Source organism: Martes martes, assembly GCF_963455335.1.
Source record: "Martes martes genome assembly, chromosome: 5".
Classification (NCBI taxonomy): Eukaryota; Metazoa; Chordata; class Mammalia; order Carnivora; family Mustelidae; genus Martes; species Martes martes.
The window spans coordinates 78,833,918-78,859,929 of NC_137892.1; the positions used below are offsets into that span (position 1 = coordinate 78,833,918).

At 41.4% G+C, this 26,012-nt stretch overlaps 1 protein-coding gene and 1 long non-coding RNA gene across 2 annotated transcripts in view; one reads left to right on the forward strand and one right to left on the reverse strand.

Moving 5' to 3' along the window:
- The first annotated feature begins 3,422 nt into the window (after positions 1–3,422).
- PLK2 (polo like kinase 2) lies at positions 3,423–9,409 on the forward strand. Its single transcript, XM_080803991.1, has 14 exons — positions 3,423–3,800; positions 4,366–4,473; positions 4,618–4,734; positions 4,936–5,065; positions 5,294–5,381; positions 5,862–5,957; positions 6,066–6,264; positions 6,357–6,504; positions 6,849–6,946; positions 7,255–7,384; positions 7,628–7,868; positions 7,991–8,120; positions 8,383–8,493; positions 8,628–9,409. The coding sequence occupies exons 1-14, from the start codon at positions 3,531–3,533 to the stop codon at positions 8,817–8,819; spliced, it is 2,058 nt and encodes a 685-aa protein (XP_080660117.1). The 5' UTR covers positions 3,423–3,530; the 3' UTR covers positions 8,820–9,409.
- A 3,560-nt stretch (positions 9,410–12,969) lies between these two features.
- LOC308343089 overlaps positions 12,970–26,012 on the reverse strand; it is a 213,907-nt gene continuing 200,864 nt past the window's right edge. Inside the window, exon 5 of the long non-coding RNA XR_013966846.1 lies at positions 12,970–13,100. This is a non-coding gene — a long non-coding RNA (uncharacterized lncRNA). The remainder of the gene's footprint in view (positions 13,101–26,012) is intronic.

The following is a 26,012-nucleotide window of genomic DNA, read 5'->3' on the forward strand; positions in this document are numbered from 1 at the left end:
CTCTGCTCGGCGGGGAGCCTGCTTCCCCCCCCCCCCGCCCCCCTCGGCCTGCCTCTCTGCCTACTTGTAATCTCTCTCTCTGTCAAATAAATAAATAAAATCTTTAAAAACAAAACAAATCTTTCCCTACCCTATACTCAGAAAGTTGATTGCTTATACTTGCTACTATTATTTGGTTTTGTTCTTGATTTAAGTCTACTCTGATGAAGTAGACTTTTTGTATACAGTGTGTGTTATGGGCTGAGCTATGTCCTCCCAAAATTCATATATTGAAGCCCTAACCCTCAGTCTCTCAGACTGTGACTGTACTTGGAGACACGGTCATGAAAGAGGTTAACTAAGGTTAAAGGGGGCATGTGGGTGAAACCCTAATTGGTCTAATTTCCATCCTTATTACAGGAAATTTGGACATACGAGGGGACCCCAGGGATGCCTGAGGAGTGCTCAGGGGAACGACCATGTGAAGACACAGCCAGAAGGCAGCCATCTGCAACCCATGAGGGAGGTCTCAAGAGAATCTAGGCCTACCCACACCTTGACCTTGGACTTCCAGACTCCAGAACTGTGAGAAAAATTTCTGTCCTTTAAACCACCCCGTCCATGGTAATTTGCTATAGCAGCAAATGGAAAACTCGTCCAATGGGAGATGGGGATTTTAGTTTGTTTTGACAAGGAAAAATCATTGGTTGCAATTCTGTTTACTGAACAGTCCCTCCTTTCCTCACTGATCTGTCATGACTCTTTGGTCCTATATCAAAGTGCCATATCATATGGGCCTATTTGTAGACACTTTATTCTATTTCTCCCACTGATCAGTCTATCCCTGTGAGAGGGCTGTGTTTTCTTAACTTGCTACAGCCTCATTGTAAGTCCTGACAGCTGGTAGGGAAAGGCCTCCCACCTTTTTCTTTAAAGGGACTTTGCTATTTTTGACCACTTACACTTTCCTATGAAGTTTAGAATCAGCTTGCCAGGTGTCACTAGAAATCACACTGGGATTTTAACTGTATCTGCATTAAAGCCAAAGAACTACAGCGTAATAATATTTTGTAATTAAAGAATGATCTCCAAGGGAAAGTACTTCCTTTTCGGATCCACGGATGGCATGGACTGCAATCCTGGTTCTGTCCACGTGATGGCACCACAAACCGAAAAATCTGATTTTCGCAGTGGGCCAGAGGCTCTCAAGACTATACATTCCATGTTCACCTTATTTAGTAAATACCAGAACGGTTTGGAGGGTAGACCTGATTTTCATATGGAACGTCCCACAGTCCATCGAGTGCTGAAGTACATTTGGCAAAAATACAGACAAGGGTATATGGTAAATAAAGACGTGAAACAGTAATGAAAAATACCCTGACAATCTGTGCTTCACAGTCCTTTTCTCTCAGAAGGCCATAAACAAATGAAAAAGTTCACTACCACCAATAAAGGAAAGGTGTGGTGTAAAATGTGCTTGGAAGGTCAGGTGGTCTTTTCTAACCAGCAAGCCTGAAGCAGGGTAGTGAACAGGTCTGCATCCATCTGGGGAGCAAAGGTCACCCCCAGGGTTATTAAAGGGGAGGATTATGTAAATCTTCATTTCTACCCCCACCCCCACCCTCCTATCAGCCCTGATCATCTTGGGAGTGAAGTCTACTTTCACTTAGGAGAAACATGCTTGTGCTTGCCCTCAGCTGTTCAAAGAATCAAAAAGCCTTTCCCTTTCCACTGAGTAATGCCAGTGAAGCCTCCTTCCTCCCTTAGGCTGGAAGCGTTTGACACAGAATGTCTCTGAAAATGCTTGTTTCATCCATACCGTGGATACCTCAACTTGGTAGTGGGCTGGAGGAAACCCTTTTCGTAAGTACCCTGGAAGAAGTACCTTTCGTAAGAACCCCTGGAAGGGGTTCATCTAACCCGGTAATGTCACTAGCATTGGCATTTAGTATCAAAAAATAGTTCAGCACATCTTGTTAACTGTGACGAAAAGATGTGTCTACTGCTCAGAAACATACCTTGGATGGTCTCCTAACATACACAAGGAACAGTTCACTAAACCCCAGTTTCCTCGTCTGTAAAGTGGGAACAGCAGTATTTCCCAGTCAGAATTGTTGCAGGATGACAGAGGCATTTCAGAAACCTATACACCTTGCCTTGCACCTTAGCGCTCAAGAAATGTTAACACTGTTGGCACTAGAGCAGGCTGAAAAGGTGTTGCTGGGTCAGCCAAGATGAAGAATAGAATCTGGGATCGGGAACTGAGCCATGTTGTAGCTCATTGGCCTCTCATCCTCCCTTCATGCTACCAATGCCCCTGCAGGGGAGGAGGCCTTGCGTTCCCTCCCCCAGCACCAGGGCAGCCAGGTGACTTCCTGAGCCTTTAAAGGACGCATTGTGGATAACCCCTTCCAAATAAGAAGTGAGAGATGACTTCGACTGTAAACCATAATTAGCGCCAGGAGCACTTTTAACACAACTAACTGTCAAAGAAGGCCGGTGTCTTTATTAACCCCTGCCCACTCAGACCAGTGCCTGCACTTCTGGAACAGCCCAGGAGATGACGGCCTTGCTCCCCAGTCCTAGTGCAACGTGAAGGGGGAAGACTTCGCCAGGGCGCGGGCTCCCTCTCCAAAGTTAAGGGCCTGACCTCCTACAAAGACCCGCTCTAGATCGATGGGCAGAGGTGAAACAGCCCTAAGCGGGACTCGGTAACAGTCACACCACGGTCTGGGACCACCTCATTTAGAAGCGGCGGGGAGCCCGAAACCGCTTAGCTCTGCAGGGCTACCTCACAGCCCCAATCAGAAGCGAGCTGGTGGGGTACAAACGCCGGGAAGCAGTGCTGGTTTGCGGCGAGGCCGACGGGAGGCAGCACCGAGGCCTCCGGACGGCAGGGTGAGGCCTCACGTTCCTGGGCAGGGGACTCCGGACACAGTCACGCCTGACTGGAGGCGTGAGGTTGCGGGGCGGTCAGGAAGGACCATGCGGGGGAGGGGCCCCGCGTTAGCAGAGCGCCCGGCTGGTCTCCCACACCTCACCGCGGGGACACCGGGCGAGCGGGGCGGGGCGAGGGCGGACTTGAGGGAGGGGCTAGGGCGGACTTGAGGGAGGGACTAGGGCCGGGCGCCAGCCTTCGGGTTTCCATCTCAAACCCAGAACCTCGGAGCATTCGAGGAGTGAATGGGGTGGCGGTCCCGGGACCGCCGCACCCCTTTGCCGGCCTGCCCGCGGCGGCGAGCCCTCCCCGAGGTCGGCCCGTCCCGGCGCCACGCCGCTCGCCAGCGGGACGCGGCCGGCCAGCTCCGACCTGGAGACGGGCGTCGCGCGCTCCGGCAGCCGGAGGGCGGGGCGTCGCCCGTGACGTCGCATCCCGTTTGTATTCTCCGCCCCTCTTTTGGCCGTATATAAGACTTGGCCGAGCGTTCGCACTCTCACAAGTGTACGCGGACGTAGGGCGCGGGTTGTTGTTGGAGGCGGGGGTTCGAGGGCAGGGGCCAGCTCGGACGTGTGTCCGCGCCTCGGAGGTGCCTGGCCGTGAGGCGACGATGGAGCTCTTGCGGACTATCACTTACCAGCCGGCCGCCAGCACCAAGATGTGCGAGCAGGCGCTGGGCAAGGCTTGTGGCGGGGACTCGAAGAAGAAGCGGCCGCAGCAGCCCCCCGAGGAGCCGCAGCCGCCGCAGCCCCAGGCGCAGGGGCAGCCGGCGGCCCCGCACCACCATCATCACCACTCGCACTCGGGGGCCGAGATCTCGCGGATTATCGTGGACCCCACGACGGGGAAGCGCTACTGCCGGGGCAAAGTGCTGGGAAAGGTGACGAGCGGCGGGCGCCCGGCTTCCTGACGGGAGGGAGGTCTGCCGGGTAGCCCCCGAGCCGGCTGGACTCTGAGTCCTAGCTTCTTGGCTTCTCAGGGTCCTCCGATCTCGGCGGGACGTGGGTGTTCACCTGCCCTGCTCTGGCTTTTGTACGCTGACAGCGCCGGATCGGCTTTACATCCTTAGCCACGGCTCCAAGTGCCTCCCGCGGCCCAAAGAAATTGATCGTGAGGCCAGAAGCGAGGGCTGTCTGCTCCAGCCCCTAGCTTCCTCCACCTGCTCCGCAGGGAATTTTCCTGACCGGTCTCTTCAGACATTATTTTTCATCTCCCTGCTCCCAGCCCCCTCCATAAAGCTCCTCTTTGTAAAGGGAGAAGGGAAACTGTTTCACTGTTTTCAGGAATGCTTTTCCTTTCTTAAAGGAGCTTTAAAAAAGTACAGAGCACATGTCTGTCCACCCTTACTTCCCCGTAATTTTGCTTCCCTAATTTTTAAAATATTTTTAAAAATATCTGCTGTCCATTTTTCTGCCACACTCAATGCTGTTTCGGCTTTGTTTCAGGGTGGCTTTGCCAAATGTTACGAGATGACAGATTTGACAAACAACAAAGTCTATGCTGCAAAAATTATTCCTCATAGCAGAGTAGCTAAACCTCATCAAAGGGAAAAGGTGTGTATGACTGTTGACTAAAGTATTTTCTTTGTGTGCAGGGATGGCCCTTCCCTGTTAAGAAAATGTCTTCTGCATGTGTAAGCAACTGGCTTACGGAAGGTGACAGGAGGCTCATCAGCCTTATCTTGCTTTTTCTTTCAGATTGACAAAGAAATAGAGCTTCACAGAATCCTCCATCATAAGCATGTAGTGCAGTTTTACCACTACTTTGAGGACAAAGAAAACATTTACATTCTCTTGGAATACTGCAGTAGAAGGGTAAGCTTTAACTCCTGTTTAAGTCCATTTATTTCCCCCAAACTGAAATGGGATTCAGATTGTGTTTTATCTGGGATTTTAGCTGTGGTGGCAATTATTATATTGCAGTGTTAACTTTCATCACTCAACCTGCAAAAGGAAAACTACTGATTTTGATAACTTTGTTTGACAGATTCTCTTTTTCCCTTCTCCTCTTCCTAGTCCATGGCTCATATCTTGAAAGCAAGGAAGGTGTTGACAGAGCCAGAAGTCCGATACTACCTCAGGCAGATTGTGTCTGGACTAAAGTACCTTCATGAACAAGAAATCTTACACAGAGATCTCAAACTAGGTAAGCCCTTTATTCCAAACACTGACTTTTGCCTTAAAGAGAGGTGTTTTCTTCTGTCTCCCTTGTTATGTATTAATGTTCTTAATTGGGATCTAGCCTATGCAATCTCCTTTTTGAATTGGTGACTTTCATAGTAAACACCTGATTGCCTGCTTCCAAAGAATGTGTGTGTATTTGGTTAGAACATATATTCAAGGGGATTCAGGTTTTGTTTTGTTTATCATCCAGGGAACTTCTTTATTAATGAAGCCATGGAATTAAAAGTCGGGGACTTCGGTTTGGCAGCCAGGCTGGAACCCTTGGAACACAGAAGGAGGTAAGAGTCAGAAAGATACATCCTGACAGGATTTTACAAAGATCAAATATGCCCTTATTTTTTTTTCCAATGTTTTGGAGAAGGTCCATTGATACTAACATCCACAAACCATGATGATGTTAATCCATGGAAAGAGTAAGTGCCCACTATGAACTAGGCAGAGTACCTTACGCCTATGAGTTGATTATGAAAGAAATCTGTCTCATATTTGCCTGACATGTTACACAAATGCTATGCTGTATTTGGTCTCAGTTGGTTAAAAACACTTTGTAGTGTAGCTGAAGAAAACTGCGAATGTATTAAAAAAATTATTAAGTCACTCGGTCAGATGTTAATTGTTGAGATGCCAAAAATTAAAAAGTCAAATTTTTCTAAATAGGAATTAAATAGGAATACAATACTTCAGAGGTTTTTATCCAGAAAACTAAGTGTAGACAGTAGGATCATTCTTAATGAGACCTTCCTGTTTTGTTTTTCCAGAACAATATGTGGTACTCCAAATTACCTCTCTCCTGAAGTCCTCAACAAGCAAGGACATGGCTGTGAATCAGACATTTGGGCCTTAGGTTGTGTAATGTAAGTAAAGGCACCAAAATTACAAAAAAACAAATTTATATTTAGAATTTAACAGTCGAAGAGAGTTGCGTTGTTACCATTCCTAAAGAAGTGTTCGTCTGCACACAGGTACACAATGTTACTAGGAAGACCCCCCTTTGAAACGACAAATTTGAAAGAAACTTACAGGTGCATAAGAGAAGCAAGGTATACAATGCCATCTTCATTGCTGGCTCCTGCTAAGCACCTAATAGCTAGCATGTTGTCCAAGAATCCAGAGGATCGTCCCAGTTTGGATGACATCATTCGACATGAATTTTTTTTGCAGGTTGGCACGTTTCTTGTGTCTTTTTATTCTGTGCAATTGATCACAGTTATTCAACCAACTGGTTACTAAAAATTTTTTCTGGTACTCCGCAGGGCTTCACTCCAGACAGACTCTCTTCTAGCTGTTGTCATACAGTTCCAGATTTCCACTTGTCAAGCCCGGCTAAGAATTTCTTTAAGAAAGCAGCTGCTGCTCTTTTTGGAGGCAAAAAAGACAAAGCAAGATATATTGACACACATAGTAAGTTATAAGACTTCTGCTTTTCTGTATCCAGTATTCTATTTAAATTTGATAACTTAGTTAAAAGAATGTTTTTATGTTAGCATAACAGTTGGTATGTTTGAATAATGTTAAGCTTTTTATAGCATGATAAATCTGCACTGCAAAATGTGATGGATAGTTTTTTTTTTTCATACACAAAGTGTGCTTCTTGCATAATTGCAGCTGATGGTAATGATAAAATGCCGGTTTTGCCTTGAATGCTCATAAGCTGGTTATTAATGCAAAAGGAGGAAATGTGGCTAGCTCTGTTCCTACCTTGTTAGCATAGACTAATGCTCTTAATTCTTGTATTTGATTTACAGATAGAGTATCTAAAGAGGATGAAGAAATTTACAAGCTTAGGCATGATTTGAAAAAGACTTCAATAACTCAGCAACCCAGCAAACACAGGACAGATGAGGTATGCTGGAAAAGAATAAAATAGATAAAAACACTTTGTATCATTTCTGCTCTTTACTAATCATCACATGGGTTATGATTATCACGATTCAAAAATGTTTAAGTTTAAAACTTAAAGCTTTTCTTCCATCCATTTAAAAGGAAAGATTTTGTTTTTCATTTCAACAATGTATGCCCTTGAATCCCTGAAACACCTTTTGTGCCCATTGCTTTTTGATCAGCTTTCCCAGCAATTGCCATAATCTCACCTTAACCTAGAATTCTCAATCTTAAATGAATCGTAGATGCTTGACTCACTGTCTTTTTTAGGAGCTCCAGCCACCTACCACTACAGTCGCCAGATCTGGAACACCTGCAGTAGAAAATAAGCAGCAGATTGGAGATGCTATTCGCATGATAGTCCGAGGGACTCTTGGCAGCTGCAGCAGTAGCAGTGAATGTAAGTAGCTGTCAATGGCATTTTACATGAAACTATAAATGCCAGTGCTTAATACTAAGTAAGTGGAGTCCATTTGTTTTGTGGCCCAATTTAACATAGAAGCAGCAAAATCAGAGGATTTGGGAAAAGGCAAGGAACAGTTTTGAGACTTCTGTCCTTTGAAGTCGTGGAGGGAAAGTTAGCAGCCACCAAAGCCTAAGGTCTTATTGTTAATTATTTTATATTTTTCCCCTGACTTTGCAGGCCTTGAGGACAGTACCATGGGCAGTGTTGCAGACACAGTAGCAAGAGTCCTTCGAGGATGTCTAGAAAACATGCCAGAAGCTGACTGCATTCCCAAAGAGCAGCTGAGCACTTCCTTTCAGTGGGTCACCAAATGGGTCGATTACTCTAACAAATACGGCTTTGGGTACCAGCTCTCAGACCACACTGTAGGTGTCCTTTTCAACAATGGTGCTCACATGAGCTTGCTTCCAGATAAAAAGTAAGTATATCCAGTTAATGAAGTCCTGTCACTTCTTTAGTCTTGCGCTAAAGAAACCTAAAAACAGTGACTAACTGCTTCTGTTTTGTTTCTTTTCTCTCCCTATGGTTCCTGTTCTTCAGAACAGTTCACTATTATGCAGAACTTGGCCAGTGCTCTGTTTTCCCTGCAACAGATGCCCCTGAACAATTCATTAGTCAAGTGACGGTGCTCAAATACTTCTCTCATTACATGGAGGAGAACCTCATGGATGTAAGTACCTCCTGGATGTGGCTTTTGGGCAGTGATATCTTAAGTGTAGTCCACAGATGAGTAGCATCTGCACAGCTCCAAAGCTTGTTAGAAGTGCAGATGCTCATGTCCTGCCCTAGCTCTACTGAGTCAGAATCTCTGGGAGGCGGGACCAGGAACCACAAGGCCATTCTGATGCCTACCCAAGTTGGATAGGCATATGGCTAGAAGAACTGGAAACTGCAAAATTTTTATGGGCACTTATTCTCCCAATTTCTTCTAGGGTGGAGATCTGCCTAGTGTTACCGATATTCGAAGACCTCGGCTCTACCTCCTTCAGTGGCTAAAATCTGATAAGGCCTTAATGATGCTCTTCAATGACGGCACCTTTCAGGTAAGTGAACCTTTCAGCAATGTGTGTATTTAGGTCACAAAAAGTGATTTTTATCCAGCCATTTAATTGTTGGGCACAGTTGTCTAATTCTTGAATATTTAGAGATGTCTAATGTCTATGTCTCCTTTTGAAAGGTGAATTTCTACCATGATCATACGAAAATAATCATCTGTAGCCAAAATGAAGAATATCTTCTCACTTACATCAACGAGGACAGGATATCTACAACGTTCAGACTGACAACTCTGCTGATGTCTGGCTGTTCGTTAGAATTAAAACATCGAATGGAATATGCTCTGAACATGCTCTTACAGAGATGTAATTGAAAGACTTCTTGAATGGACCCTATGGGACGCCTCTTTTCCACTGTGAGATCTACAGGGAAGCCAGTCAGATGGTCTACAGCATGTTGAAAAAGATGGACAGGTGGTGGTACGAAAACAATTCCTCTAGGGCCTGAAGGACTAGATGGAACCAGACCAGGCTGAGGCATACAGTTCTGAACTTTGGACGATCTGAGAGTGAACCAGAATGCAGTTTTCCTTGACGTACCTGTTTTAAAAGGTGTTTCAGACAATTTCGCAGAAAGGTGCATTGACTCTTCTCTCTGTTGAGAGCATTTCAGACAGAGGACTTGGAACTGTGAATATACTTCCCAAAGGGGAGGGAAAGGGAGGAAGCTCCCATGTTGTTTAAAGGCTGTAATTGGAGCAGCTTTTGGCTACTCAACTGTGAACTATGGCCATACGTAATTTTTTTTTTGTTAATTTTTGAAGACATTTGTGGCTGGAAAAGTGCATTCCTTGTTAATAAACTTTTTATTTATTACAGCCAAAAGAGCAGTATTTATTATCAAAATGTCTTTTTTTTTATGTTGACCATTTTAAACCGTTGGCAATAAAGAGTATGAAAAAGCAAAAACAGCAGTCTCCCGTCTTTGGTATGGTGCATCACTGAATTGCAACATTCTTTGATCACGGATTCTTGGCACTCTTTGGCATGACATTGAGTATAGAAGCATGCTAGAAAGTTAGATTTTTTAGTTGTTGTTTTGTTTCCTTTTTTTTTTTTAAATTTAGGAAGTAAATCCTTAACACCTGAAGTACAATCTTAACATTTTCGGGTAGATCTAGCTTAAGAAGAGAAGATTGTAACAAAAATACTACTCTTGTTAACAACCAAAATCTAGCACTCCTACGAAGTCCACAGCCAATTTCTCTGAAGTATTTCCTTAAAGCTCATTTAGCTTGGAGCTGAAAGCCAGAGTCATCCTGTGTAAACAGACCTCTGTTATGTGTCAGTAGGTACAGGAAGCTTATCTTAATATGAGCAAAACTCTATGCTTTATAGTACTTGCACCACCTAAATATATTACTCAGCTTAAACCTGCCTAAACACTTCCGGCGCCGCTGGCACTACTAAGAACATCATTCAGTAGTGGGAAGTACTTTGTAAATAAGTCATTTTATTTTCCTTCTGGTGGGTGCATGGTGGATGAGGAATGGTAAAGGAATCAACCTACGGTTTAAGCCCATCATTTACACCGTCAAACTCTCCAAGAGGCCAATCTGAGAATGTTTTTCAGGGGGATCTACTCTTGGGCAGGTATACAAAGCTGCTCCTTCTGTTACTCTGAACTTCCAGTGACCTGTATGAGATGCAAATACATATTTGTTCAACTGTAATCCCAGTAAGGAAAATACTGTCCTGCAAAAAGCAGCACTCTAATGAATTAGGCTCTGTGGACACTGGAATCCTGTACTAATATAGAAATGTGGGTGGTACTTTCACATTTTTCTGAAATTCTTACGAACACTGTACCTGTTCTACCTTGTTAATAATTCAGTCACATCTGGGGAATTTGTTAGGGATAGTTAACAGGTCCCAGAACAACTTGACTGGCTGGAGTTCTCTGGCTACGTACACAACTTCACCATGGTTAAAGGGCTTATACTAATAGTGAAAGAATACTAGATAACTACACTGACAGGCAGGTGTGCAAAAATAGGATCTGTTTCTATTCTTACGAGCAGAGAAAAAAAATAGGAGTTTGCAAAGAGCAAGAAATGGTCTTTCCTTGTGAGTTTCACAGTGTACATTACTTCACATTTTCATAAAGTATTTACTTATTCACTCTTGACCATCTACTGTGTGCAGATCCGGGCCTGACACTGGAGATGCAGGATGAACCCGAGCCTCTCCCTGCCCTCAAGGAAGTCCCAACACAGTGGAGGAGACAGTGCATTTACCTACTAATCTGATAAGTGTGCCATGATATTATGATAAAGGTATGTATGCACTGGGTGTTGTGGGAACCAAGAACAGGTATCCTAGGGAAGAAGCTCCAGGCATGGGGTGGACTTGGAGAATAGATCCAGAGAAGAAGATTGTCTCTTACTGAGTTTAGAAAAATGGATGGGGGGTCAAACAGAAATATGAGATAGGGAAGGGCATTCTAAGCAGTGGATATAACAGATGCAGATGTCAGAGAGTTTGCGGGAGTGTGTTTGTGGCTCTGAAGCATCACAGGTAAAGGCTGAAGAAACAGATGTGATGTGTCCCACCGTGTCATGCCAAGGCATTTAGGCTGCACTGAAGGCTATGTGTAGTTACTGAAAGATCTTAAGGAAGATAGTGACCTTCTATTTTAGTTTTACAAAATGCGTTCTAGGGGCATAGGCAAAATGGGTTGGGAAGAAGTTGGAGAAAGACAACCCAAACAGTAGAGAGATTAATGGTGGGACCCGGGTGAGAAAGGACAAACTGAAAAAGAGCATACAGAATTATGCAGGAAGTATCTCCTTTAGTCTATCTGGTTTATTTCAGTATTCCCACACCTGAATCCCAGGCCTGCCATATAGTAGTGAAATAATGAATGAATGAATGAATGAATGAAGACAGATTTGGGAGTGACTTAGCTGATCTTAACAGGATTTGGCACCTGCCTGAGTGTGCAGTCTGAGGGAGTGGGTGGGGGTTGGGATAACTGGCTGAGCAGTTAAGGGGAGGTATCATGTTGTACTATGGGGCCAGTAACTGAAATAAATTAGGAACATAAAAGGGAGAACCACATATTCAGGAAAATACAGTGAGTATAGGACATGTTCAATCAGACTTGTGTGAGGACATCAGAGGACCAGAAAACAGGGGACAGAAGCAAGATTTGAAAGTAACCAGGCTTGAAATAATATCATAGGAGTAGATGTGAGCACATAGGATGGTGAGTCTCTTTCATCCCCTCTACCTAGATTTTTTCTTTTTTCTCTTTTTCTTTTCTTTTTTTTTTTTTTAACTAAGTCCAGCTATATAAAATCTAACAGTGTTGATGAACCTTTGCAGTGAGGAAAGGAGAAGAAATTCCCAGATAAATTATACTCTCCTATACAAAAGGCCCCTGAATTCCATAAAAACGATTCCAAAATAGCAGATGTGCTTAATGAACACCGTCAAACCTCAAGAATGTTTCTCAGTTAGCCAGCCCAAATCCTGGCAGAGTATAGGCTGACACAAAAGACAATTTTTAAAGATGAACTTGTTTTGGTGCATAGTAACAGCTACCTTTAGCTAACTTCAGTGTGGCCATGACAGGAACCCAGATCCCAGGTTATCTGACATTTACTGCTTTTATATCTTAGTCCCCTCAGCCCTTCAAGAGCAATTTTTGAAAGTAACCCTACGTTTGCTAGGGAAGAAGCACACTCCAGTGGAAAAGCTTCAGAATCAGTTCTGAGTTCAAATTCCTGTTCAGCCATGTATTAACAATGCGATCCCATAAATACCTGACGTCTCTCAGCTTCTGCTTCCTCATCTGTGAGATGATCATAAAGCACTTGCATACCAAGGGTGCTCAGCAAATATTTGCTCCCTTTCTTCTTCTGTTTCCCCTGCCTCCTTCCACACCCATAACAGCAGTAACCCTGGTTACCTAGGGAAGAAACACCTGACTCATTTTCCCCCTTCCGGTCTCTCTGTGTCAGTCATGTCCAGTCAGGAATACAAAAATCATTTTAGCACTTCCAAAGAGAAGGAATTTAATGGCAGTCACTGGTTATAAAGAGGAAGGAAGAGCCTAGCGGGGGTGGGGGTGGGGGAGGGTGAGGCAGTCCAGGAAACCACTACTATTCCTGTGGCTGGGAGAACCCCAGAGGGAGAGTGGTAATAATGCACTTCAGAACTGGGGCTCTCTGGCAGAAAGCAGAGTTCCGGTTACTGCCTACCAGGGGTCTGAAATCGTGAAACAGAGGTAGTCACGACTTGAGATGACTCCCGCACAAATCTGGCTGAGAAAGAATGGGGACAAAATATCCTGGATTCTTCCTTCTTTTTGCCCTTCAGTCTCCTACTGACCAAATGAACTGGAAGCCGAGGGAAAAGGAGCCCAAGAAATGTAGTTGCAGGGGTCATTCTTATATTGTAAAACAAAGCAGGGAAAGGGCAGGGATGCATCTGAGCTTTAACAGCCCAAGAATGACCTACCTTTCTTCTTCGTTTTGCCTTCCATTAATTTCATGCCCATCTGTACCTTCTCTTTTCGTCAGTCAGTCCCAAAGTGACCAAAGTGCTAAGAGCTATGGTTCTCTAGGCAGGAGGTTGACAGGCAGTAGAAGCTTGGAGGAGGAAAAGAACAGGGTGAGGGGCGGGAATCATTTTGCTTTAGGTCTCTGTGATATGAATCATCATCAGTCCTTTTTTACATTACAGGGATTTTAATTTAATGAAGATTGGGTGACTAAAAATGAGTAAGATATATTTTTTCATAAGGTACACAAATCAATGTTGGTATTTTATAGCAATTCCATGTATGACAGAGTCAGTATATTTCTAAGTTTTGAAATAAATTCTTTCTATAAACAGAAACCTGTAGATTTGATTTTCTTTCTTCTCGACTTGCAAGGGATCTAGGCTGTATAAGCTTAGATTCATGGTCTGTTCTAGCACTTCTTTATGCCTTATTAACTTTAGTAATGGAAAGCATCTCTGTTTGAATTACCACAATTTAGTTATGTTAGAGAATTCAAATTAAAAAGTTTAACTCCCATATGCAGTGTTGAAATCTAATATCATGGTTCATCAATGTTTGGAATTCAACTGAAAAGGATATATGGATTTTGCCCCTGGGATTAGCTTTATAATACAGTTATATATAAAATGAAATTGATTTTAATGATTGAGGTACAATAACTTCACTTCCAAATTAAGATAAAAATAACAAATTAACTGAGATACCTCTGCTACAAAATACTGAATTATTAGATATTTTAACCTGACCATGTGGGTTACAACAGATTTTATCTTTTAGGCCTATAACAAATTAGTACTAGAGGAAACCAGGCAGCAGGCCTAAATGAAATAAAGTCAACAATGCCTGTCTTTTGTACTGCTTTGGAATCAATGGTAACAGAATAACCTTTTAAAGCCAGGATCATACCAAACATACCAAAATAATTTAACTGGAATATCGATTTATTACCTGATTTGTGTAGTCCTACTAAACAGAAAGAATGTTAAATTCAGGATTATGTGAAATTTCAAAGAACCTTAGAATGACATGGAAGATGTTTAAATATTTCAAGAGCTAAGGAAATGCAAAATCATAACATGGGATACAGCTGTCTGGGAGAGCCAGGGCAGACAGAGAATTAGATAACGACTTAACTAGCAGTTACTGAGAACTGGTTAACAACCAGTTCTTTGGGAGGTTGGGAGAGCCCTGATGTGTTGTGGCTGCCAGTTTCTGTGCTATAGGTATTTTCACCTTGGCTGATTTCAAGCTACCAGTGTGATGTCACTGAATGTGGAGTTGGGAGATGCGCAGTAGCACCTCATTAGAAAGTATTTCCACCATACAGAGAGAGTAGATGTACGTAACTTCAAGAAATAGATAATATTTTTAAGTAATATAGTAAAATAATTAGTGATGCATTCTGAGTATTCATTGCTTTTGTTTTTAATATAATTTAGAAGCGAGTTTATATAATTTAATTTTAATAATGGCTCTGTTTAATAACTGGTTGGCTTGGACAATTCCTAATTCCTGAAATTTTAACCATCAGTTCATGAGCTGGCATAGGCTAGCTCCAGCACAGCAGTGGTAATGACTCAAACATAGGGATATAGACTATATGGGCTCTGAGCGATGTTCTGAGTAATTTATAGGATTTGAAAAGTTCCCTCAACATCTCCAGTAGTAGTGTAGTATCCTGCTGTATATGTACAGCTGTATGTTGTAAATAATAGTTTAGCTAGCTTAGCTTACATTGTTTAGATGACATAATAGTTTCTTTAGTTGTGAAATATCTCTTAATTATAACATTTACTATTAACCCCATAGGTATTTAAGATAATAAAAATAATGGAATTAATATTTTTTGTTAAAGAATCTCTACATAGGGACGCCTGGGTGGCTCAGTTGGTTAAGCGGCTGCCTTCGGCTCAGGTCATGATCCCAGCGTCCTGGGATCGAGTCCCACTTCGGGCCCCTTGCTCGGCAGGGAGCCTGCTTCGCCCTCTGCCTCTGCCTGACACTCTGTCTGCCTGTGCTCTCTCTCTCTCTCTAATAAAATCTTTAAAAAAAAAAAAAAGAATCTCTACATAGTAGGCCTAACATAAGAACTATATGTTAGTACTACAAATATGTTAGTGTTATAATCCAAATTAAAAAGTGAAATTTTAGTAACATATGGATTTAGAATTTTAAGATGAAATCTTAGGACATTTATATTTACTAGCATAACGTGTGAGAACTTAAATATCTCAAACCTGTAAGTTTACTTTGTTCAATTTATTTTTATTTATTTGACAGAGAGAGATCACAAGTAGGCAGAGAGGCAGGCAGAGAGAGATGGGGAAGCAGGCTCCCCGCCAAGCAGAGAGCCTGATGCGGGGCTTGATTGCAGAACACCGGGATCATGACCTGAGCCGAAGGCAGAGGCTTTAACCCACTGAGCCACCCAGGTGCCCCCACTTTGTTCAATTTATAAGAATGTTTACATACTTGGGAATTCTTGATGATACATCAGACAACTGCAATATAATATTTTAAAAGGAACTCATATATATTATAATTGTAACATAAAAGACTTAAGGGAATTTAATTTTTAAATTGGATCATTTATTAATGTCTCTTTAAAATATTTTATTGAAGCATAAAAATAAGATCAAATTTTTTTTAATTTTTTGTTTACTTCACAGAGAGATCATAAGTAGACAGAGAGGCAGGCAGAGAGGGGTGGGGGAAGCAGGCTCCCTGCTGAGCAGAGAGCCTGATGTGGGGTTCGATCCCAGGACCAGGCACCCCTGGTTCGATCCAGGCACCCCTGGAATCAATTTTTAAAGCTAAACTTAAAAATGCAAAGAAATAGAAGTTTAAATACATACAATTTCAGTGTTTTTAAAACCACATACATTGGGGCACCTGGGTGGCTCAGTGGGTTAAGCCTCTGCCTTCGGCCCAGGTCATGATCCCAGGGTCCTGGGATCGAGTCCTGCATTGGGCTCTCTGCTTGGCGGGGAGCCTTCTTCCTCCTCTCCCTCTCTGCCTGCCTCTCTGCCTACTTGTGATCTCTGTCAAATAAATAAATAAAATCCTTAAAAAAAAAAACAAACACATACACTTCTGAATATAAAAGTCAACCTCAAGAAAAAAATCTCATTAGCAAACTGTTTTCCTGGGAATTTGTATTTGAGGATGAAGATCAATACTTCTAATACAAACATAGAATTCCATTCTAGAATTATGCTTTTGAGGACATGATTTGAGCCAAGAGCTAGTAGAAATGAAAAGGGAAGGTACAATCTATATAAAGGCTAAAGAAAAACTTAAGAGCCCAGATTGGAAATTGATAGAGAGGAGACCTTTGTTTGGAGTATAGAGGGTTTCAAAACATTTTCAAGGAGTTATCACATAATCATTGGGAGCTATAAAAACAAAGTTTTCCAACTTCTTTTGAAAAACTTCAAGATTAGGCAATACAGGATTTGCATTTCTGCATATCAATAAATAGCTGGAGCTGACTGGAGGCAACTAGTGGAGGCAAGCCTTCTCTATGGTCCTCACCCACCTCCTTCACCTCTTTGTTCTTGTAGACATTTGAATATGAGCCCTATTCATTGTCAGGTGAAAGTTAAAGGGGACTTACCTATTTTCAAATTCTGATTACAAAAGTTGGCTTCATTTCTACAAAGTATATTTTGGATGATGTGGGCAAAAGTATGTGTTTCACCAAAACCTGCCTTCTGAGATATTTAAGTGTTACTGGTTTTGGTGGCTGTTAAGGGTTCAAGAGAGCTAAAGCGAAGTGAAGGACTAAGTTCTGACACAGCCAAAGGAAGACCTACCACAGTCTTTATAAGCTAAGGGCTTCACCATAATATGGGACTTCTTTCCTTCATGGATTCCTCCTTGATCAACATAAGGAGATCAAAGTCATCTCACACGTAATTCATGATGAAATTTGAGATTAAGGGGAATTTGGAAAGTTTAGTAGACTAGGAATAAGAGATCATGCCTCACTTAATTGGACTGTTGGTTCAAATGCAAATTTTAGTTGCAGTGACCATAATCTAGTCCCACTGTCCTTTGTAGGTTTACTGATAGACATTACTAATTCTGAAATATCTGAACTTTGTGGGTCAGTAGGGGTAATCTGTCCATTACTTTCAGCATATTGTTAGTGAACAGTCATTAGAGGTGAAGCAACATATATGGTGAAGCTGCAGCAAGTTCTCCCTGCCACACATGGACTTGACCTCACGTATTCTCTGATGACCTATCTCCATGTTTCTACTCATTACCCTGTGGGTATGCCTGACAATTTTGCTGCAGAGAAACTAAGGATTAAACTTCAAAGGATGTTCTCAATACAGATTAGTCACAGGGAAGGGCAAGTGATGAAAGAGGCCCAAGAAAAGCACCAGGCTTTTTGGTTTTATCTAAATAATATACTTTGAGTTGCAGCAGTTACATTTTCTTCAAATTTCACTTTCCTGCCCAGACTATTAAAGAAACAGAATAACTTGTGAATTTTGTGGAATCTGATATGTTCCTCTCAGGCTTTCCCTTCCCCAGGACTACACACACACACACATGCCTTACAACTGCTCAAGTTAAAGCAATGTAGTCAACAGTAATCTTTTTTACTTTAATACAGTAATTCAGAAACACATGCATTCCTAAAAACAATGAAAACCAAGATGACCTGAACATAAATATGTGAATTAATATATTTTCAAAGTCTTCATATATGAAAAATTATTTAACACCAAAAAAAATATACAAGTTACACTTTCTGTTTAAAATATAAAACTTATGGAGCACCTGGGTGGCTCAGTTGGTTGAGAGTCTGCCTTTGGCTTAGGTCATCATCCTAGGGTCTTGGGATCAAGCCCCACATCTGGCTCCCTGCTTAGTGGGGAGTCTGCTTTTCCCTCTGCCCCTCCCCTGGTCTCATGCTCTAACATGATATGACATGACATGACAGGATATAACATAACATAAAATAAAATAAAATAAAACTTAGGACAAAAATCAGTCCTCCAAATAAGAAACATTTATGGCTAAAATGAAAACAAAAATAAACAAATTATAAAAATATATGATAAAGCAGGCACCACTTAGGATTTTAATGAGATATACCAAGCTTGACACAACTGGGCCAAATGCTTGCTGAATTATCATGAATAACATGGTGATTATTTTTATCTGCCATACAATAAAAAAATTATATTAGAATCTATTATGTTGAATATGATATTAAAAATATTTGACCATTTTTGATCTACAAAAGGCAGTTCTCTTTTTTTTTTTTTTTTTAAGATTTTATTTATTTGACAGAGAGAGACACAGGGAGAGAGGGAACACAAGCAGGGGGAGTGGAAGAGGAAGAAGTAGGCCTCCTGCCAAGCAGGAAGCCCAATATGGGGGTTGATCCCAGGATCCAGGGATCATGACCTGAGCCGAAGGCAGACTCTTAATGACTGAGCCACCCAGGTACCCTACAAAAGCTATTTCTTAACACTCAGAATAACAGAGGAAAAATGAAAATATAAGTTTTCTCCCATATTTTAGTATTATCTTTATTAATATTTCCCTGTGCATATTATTTCTCTGGTTATCTGATTTCAAGGATAATACCCAAATGTAAGAGCAATTTATTTTCTTATGACTGACAAAGGTGAAGGCAAGTCACGTAATGTTTCCCACATTTCAAGTCCTCTGTTGATTTTTTTTTGTTACAGTCCCTTCTCAACTATCTTCAAAAAAATTTCCCAATTTAAAAAAAAATTATTTATTTATTTGACAGAGATAAGACACAGCAAGAGAGGGAACAGAAGCAGGGGGAATGGGAGAGGGAGAAGCAGGCTTTCCGCCCAGCAGGGAGCCCAATGCGGGGCTGGATCTCAGAATCCTGGGATCATGACCTGAGCCGAAGGCAGATGCTTAACAACTGAGCCACCCAGGTGTCCCCAAATTTCCCAATTTTGTTCTAGGGAATGCCACTTCTTTGCTATCACACAGTTCTTTTGGTATCATAAAATATTCCCTGAAAAAAATCTTCGCTGGCAAATTGTTTTGGGAAATACTAGGTTAAATAAATTAAATAGTTTTTTTAAAGTCAAGACTTCTCTGGAACTAATATGCTATATCGACATTGTCAATCTCCAAAAGAGTAATAGCATATAAAAATTTTTCCAGGAGCACCTGGGTGACTCAGTCTGTTAAAATTTGCCTTCAGCTCAGGTCATGGCCCCAGGACCCTGTGACAGAGTACTGCACTGTGCTCTCTGCTCAGTGGGGAATCTGTTTCTCCTTCTCCCCCTCCCCCAGCTCTTGCATGCAGGCACTCTGTTGCTCTCTCTCTCTCAAATAAATAAAATATTAAAAAAATAAAAAAATAATAAAAGTATTTAAATTTTCCCCCCAAACTTACTTGCCCTGGTACACTGTTTTTTGAATTAACTTTAAGATCACAAGGAATATCCTCTGGAACATAGTTTGTCAATGTATGTAGTAATTGTCCTTGATCACCCAAATTTACTTTTAAAAGATCTTGAGTCTGTTGGGACAATCTGTAAGGAAACAAGGAATTTAACACCACTCTGACATCCTAGTTCCAGAGCCCTTAGCTACCTTTTTTATGTGTTTATTCAGTAAGAAATTCTTCCTTTTAAAAAGAGAAATTTATGGCCCTGGGATCAAGTGGATAGATAGCCAGATAGCTAGTTTAACCTTGCAAGGCAGATAGTCCATCTCCAGATAATAAAGAGGGGCATAGGATTGGCTTTTACATATTTCTATCTTTATGATGATAGAATTGAAATGCTTTGAAATAAATTTTAGTCCACTTCCACTGTGGTTTGCAAAAGACATTCTAGATTTAGACAAGAGCATGCTGGTGGTTGCTGATACTGAAGAGCAGAGCTGGAGGAGCTGTAAGGCCTCCTGTTCCCTCTGCCGCCTCCTGTGGAGAACATTCCCAACAAAGCATGTCGATGGTTCATACAGAAGGAGCAAGGTTTTTAATTAAACTCTACATTTTGAGACCATTATATAAAGGCAAGCTTTAGTGAATTTACCTTAAAGGCATCATCAGGAAAAAGGTTATATATTCACAAGTGACACAAAAACAGTTCAGTCAAAAAAAAATCAGGAAACCTGAATTGAATAACTCTTACACTTCTCCTGAAATATAATTACATATTACATAGTTCCAACTCAACTGAAGAGGGCCCTTCGGTGTTCACTACATCGTTTGGAACATGTTGTGTGAACTATTGATGAAATAGTCCAATTTGTTTCTTAATTACTGAATAGTAGTACACTGCCAAAGATATGATGTGTGTGTGTGTGAAGGGTGACCGCACAAGTCAGTTTACCTGGCGAAGTCTTGGCCATGCCTTATCCAAGTCAAAAGCATCTGGATTCAGAAGATGAAGTATATGGTTACCCTATAAAATATCCTTTAGGATCCCACAAGAATGAAGCTAAGACACATCCAGCATGACCCACTCCCATGTTACTGCACCTTTGGTTTCCATTCTTTCTTCTATGAAAGTTTAGGATTTTCCAATATCGTCACCTTATTGTTATGCCTCAGTCAACAGAGCAGCAGAAAAATGAATTTAAGCTACACAAATTTATTCGGCCCCTTTTACACATTATATATTTTCTTTTTTTTTCTTTATCTGCTCTTTAAGATCACTCTAACAATGGTGATAAAAAACATTAATGACACAGGTACCATCTGGTAAATGAAAATGAAATAAACTTATTTGGGCAGGATATGGTTTCTCTAATCACCAATCTTATACAGACTCTGAGTCATAATCGATTACTTGTCATTTCAACTTGGAGGATTATGGTTATATTAAACACTGACATGATTTCATCTTGGTTTCAAAGAGGCAGGGCCAAAAGAGAAATACAGAGTAGTCATTTCAAATAAAAGTGATTTCCCTCAATTCAGTTGGGTAAAACTGGAAAAATAATTTGACAGAAAAAAAAATAATTTGAATTGTGCTCTAAGAAGAACAGATCTCAGTCATTTAAAAATACCTAAAATATTCTGTGGAGTGTGATGAAACTCTTCTGAAGATAAGAGTTTAAATATAGCCACACTAGTTTCTTCGGTCAATATTAGCTGAAGGGCCAAGAGTAACTAAACATACCAAGATGTTATACTAATCTAGGAAAGGAAGTTATAAAATAATGTTCTTCTCAGTTCCTAAATACATTAAAAGAATGTCACCTTGAACTTAGTAACACTGTCAATTTATTGATGCATTTAGAACTGCAGTTTTATTGGTACATTTTATGGGCTCACCTATGAATTACAAATGAGAATGCACTTTCTATCAGGTATGTAACAACTGGTTTGCTTTAGTGACGTAGACATTACACTGAAATGTACTGCACAGCAATTTAAAATTATTATTAGGGCTTCCCAGATCCTAAGTGGCTTTTCTCTTTAGCGTTCATGGTGTGAAGAGTGACAGGTCACGGTTTCCTGAAGTTATCTTCTTATTTTAATGGAGAGAAGAACAAAAACAGGAAAACTGGGAGTCATAATAACAAATCATAATAACAAAAATAATATTTAAAGATTTCAAAGAATTAATAGTCAAAAGAAACATTTTTTTTAAAATATTTGAGTTTATCAGTCTTTAAAAAGAAGTTTGGTGGGGGCACCTGGATGGCTCAGTTTAATCTTCTGACTCTTGGCTTCAGCTCTGGTTCAGGTCATGATCTCAGGGTCTTGAGACCCCAGGTCCAGCTCCACATGCCTTAGCAGGGAGTCTGCTTGGGATTCTCTCTCCATCTCTCTCTGCCCCTTGGTACACTCTCTCTCAAATAAAATAAAATCTTTAAAAAAAAAATTAGAGCTATATCAACATCTACTGAAAACTTAAAAGTCTGTGACTTTTTTATACAGATATTGCCTGTCACATCACACTACTCCAAATTCTTACAAATAAGGTGTAGACTCTGGTTCTCGCTCTTCTGCTCTCTTAGTTTAGTATCCAAATGACCAAAGTAACTTATTTAAAAAATATGTATAATTTATTGCAGTTACACAGAGATAGCCTTAATTTCTCTGTGGGTTCCAGTGACTTTTTTTCAGGGAAGCATTATCAGCTCTTCAGAGACGGTATTAGGCGTATTTTTAGTATTTCTCTAGCACTGTAGCCACAGAATCAGTCTGATGGTAAAACATACCTAGTGTCCGTAGGGGAAAGTTTCTGGTCAACATGAAAGCATTTTAAGTCAATAAAGTAGGCAGATTCTCAATCTTTGGTTATATTCCAATCTCCTGGCCTAGTGAAGTTATTGTGGGTTGTTTTCTAAAGGAAGAATGAATATTTTTGAGTACTTTTGAGTTCGGATTCTCTATCTTTAAGAAAACAAATAAACAGAAGCTTTTGAGAAATGAACTGTTTCATTGACTTGTTTCTGTTTGTTCTCTTGGAGGTGGACCCTATTTATTAGGACTAAGTGAAGCACTTAAAAAGATAAGTTTTTATTCCTTAGAGGACATTTAGCAGTATATTAATTCATTGTCTTTCTGAAAACAAGAGAAAGATAGGAAAGCTAAGTGACACTACCTAATTTAGAAAAAAAAATTCTTCCTGTGAAATAGTTGATAACGTATATTATCAATCATGAAAATCCTAATTTGCGAATTTCAGGTTCTTGGAGAAAAATGCTTTTGTGTCATTTCAAGGTCGACACTGACAGACAATAGCACCTTTGTGGAAAACATTCTGCTGGTGCAGGTTCTTTCTCAGACAATCCAATCCAGTGTGAAGGTCAGTCCTTCTTATAGAAAAATGGCTTCAGAGGAATAAGCACACAATATCCAATGTGCAAGCCAGAGATGTCTCCCTGTCTTAATAGTTTCATCCCTTGTAACTGTGGCCTGTTGAAGTAGAGTCATTAATTAAGAAGACTTCAGCTGTCTGGTTGCTATACCTCAGGCTCTCTTCGGAGAGATTACACATCCTCTAGTTCCCCTGAGTGGGAGGCAAGTCAACCTGACTAATGAGGACTGTCACTGTGGGGCACCAGGCATTGGGGCCAGCCACACTGCTGTGTCACTGCTGGGTTATGGAGCAAAGTGGCACCTTCAGGGTTGAGGCAAAGCCTGCTTCATCATCTTAGGCTCTTTTTCTGAGCCCATGGTACCTATGGACAGCAAAGTAGGCAAGGTTTACATCCTCAGCTTCTACAAACCAACTGGCATGAAGTCTCAGGTGGAGAGTACAAGATAATGGTATTGTAGGCAGCAGCAGGTAGCTGGGAAATGGCAGAATCTGTAACACGGGAAACTCCATTTATTGCCTAGGCACGTCGAGGGGAAAAGAAATCATCATCATCATCATCATCATCATCATAATGAAGAGTTCAGTGTAGTAAGAATCAGCGGTGAAATCATTTCAGTTCAAAAACAACATTTCAGTGTATTCAGTATATTTCTATTTCCAGAACGTCTTTTTGAAATCATCTTTTTCACAGTAGCTTAGGGGTATTAATTCCTTAATTCTAGCTATGTCAGTGGGTGGTAAATATTACCTCTGTGGTTTTAACGATAGAGAAATTGATTGTCAGGGAAGCTAACAATGTGTTCGTCACTGCACAGTCGGTGGTAAACAGAACCTTAAGATGAAGGATGCAAATAAAATAAAGTTCAACTCTGTTCACTTCACCCCACATTTTAAAGAGGCCAGGCTACCCCAGGGTCCCCTGTGATAAGAAAAACTGAAAGATGCATCTTCCCAGCAGTTTGAGGGTTCATTTTTTTAGAGGTGTGGCCACAGCTAGAGGAGCAGCGTGGGGGTTTGGCATAAGTCACCTGAAGTCAGCAGGGCTGGCTCTGCCACTCACCAGCTGCTGGACAGAAACCAGGCCTTTCCCTGAGTCTGTGTCCTAACCTGCAAATCAAGGCTAATGTCACCCTAACTCTACCTCATGGGTATTGTGAGGATAACCCTGGATATAGGTTTGAAATGTTTTTGGAGGATGCAAAGTGCTCTACCCAAATGAAGTATTCTTACTAAGCATATGGATATTGTAAGCAAAACCACGATAAGCAGAAGCTTCCCTTATTGAGGTACTCCAGGAGGATACACTTAGCCTATCTATATGAAGCCATGAGGAACTCAGAGTTCATGCCTCCATTAGGGAAAAGGCGGCCGGGGTCTTCATTGCCTAATCCTCATTCAAGGGAAACACAAGGGTGAGCTCTGTGTTTCCAGGGTGAATCCCGGGTCCTGACTGCCGTACCTGTGGGAGGCCTCCTGACCTTGGCAGGATTCCTGGAAACTCAGAAGACTCTCTCCTTTTTGATTCTTGTGTTTCAGCTTCCAGCCATGACCAGCATGTCACTCTGATAACTGCTGAAATTGAGCAAATAAAGTTGCCTGTCCCTCTTCCAAGAGACACAACCATGCACCCGTGTGTGTGTGTGTGTGTGTGTGTGTGTGTGTGTGTGAGTGCGCATGTACATACTGTAACCATTCTCCTTGATAGCCCCTGTCACAATTTGCTTGCTTTTTGGCCTTAAATATAAAATCCTTCAAAACATACTTGTACTTTCCTCTATTACAAATCAGTGGCAATAGTCCTAGCTGTGAAAAAGAAATAATAAAGATTTCTCATGCCAGCCCCTAAAAATGTCAGAAGTATAGAACAAAACAAACAAAAAAACAATGATGAGGTTTGGGTAACAATGTCTGTTCAGTTCTGTCCTGGCACCTATGTGGCTGCTATTGTGTTGATATGTTTCCTTTGGATTACTTCCTAAACCTATGTATTAACTTTGAATATAATTACAATGTCAATTTACTCTTCTGGCCAGAGACAATTATATACTGTATTAAAGAGATAAACTCAGGTCTTGATAATCACAGTGTGACATACTACTGATAATGCACTGTGAACCCACACAGAGTAAAATCGTGAAAATCAAAAACATCAATAGGGGAGTAAGAAAGTTTTGAAAACTATTTGTCAGATGGCTCGGGTACAAAGGATACCGTCAGGGGACTAAATTCATAGTTTGTGCTTTCTTGGACTTCCCCAGCCTTGGAGGGGAGGCGGGTGAAAATGGAGTGAGATGAACAATGATGCGGGTGTTCTGGGCTCTTGCTCTTACTTGTTATTGTAGAACCTTCAATTTCCATGGATATTATTCCCTCTCCACCTGATTATGGAGTCTTGGGGGAATCTCTCACTGGTATTCTCCTAGTTTCTTCTAGCTGCTTTAGTCGCTCCAAGGTGGCCGTGCTCTTCTTTCTCTTGCACCAGGCCCACCTAACATGGGCTCCTTGGTCCCATCAGAAGCAACATCCCACTCTTGGCCTGAAACCCTCCAGAGTTGTCAGCTTGGAGCTTGAAACTTCAGTGGTGGAAGCCACTTTTATAAAGCACATGGTATACTGCTTGTGGAAGGAGGAAGAAGGCCCACCCACCCCCATTTTGTGAGTATCAAATTACTGCTGTCTTGTGAGTTTTCAGTGAAAACAACTATTTTAGGTTTTGCTCACAGTGCCTTCTCTACCTGGGACCAAGTTGTGTGTCTCTGGGTCAAGAGTGAGGACAAATCTGAGTGATGAATATCATGCTGGGACTTTTCTTTCCCATCTGATAATACGGTAAAGAATGCAGGTTCTAAAGTCAGATCACTGAGCTCTATGAAACCTAGTGAGAATTTAGGCAAGTTTCTTACTTCTCTCTGTGAGCCTTCATTTTTTTATTTTATTTTAAAAAATATTTTATTTATTTTTGAGAAAGAAAGAATGAGAGCAGGAGCGGTGGGGAGGGACAGAGGGAGAAGCAGACTCCCCACTGAGCAGGGAGCCCGATGTAGGACTCAATCCTAGGACTCTGGGATCATGACCTAAGTGGAAGGCAGCTACCCAACGACTGAGCCATCCAGGTGTCCCTCTCTGAGCCTTTATCACAGTCCCTCTAAAGTAGGCATAAAATCTGAGTCACAGGCCCATGAACCTTCTAAAGATCAGGC

Bases quoted from the DNA above. Each gene is read 5' to 3' on its own strand.
- PLK2 (XM_080803991.1), top strand. From the start codon at position 3,531: ATGGAGCTCTTGCGGACTATCACTTACCAGCCGGCCGCCAGCACCAAG. The intron at 7,385-7,627 runs GTAAGTAGCTGT...CTGACTTTGCAG, and splicing joins CTGCAGCAGTAGCAGTGAAT to GCCTTGAGGACAGTACCATG. The intron at 8,121-8,382 runs GTAAGTACCTCC...AATTTCTTCTAG, and splicing joins TGGAGGAGAACCTCATGGAT to GGTGGAGATCTGCCTAGTGT.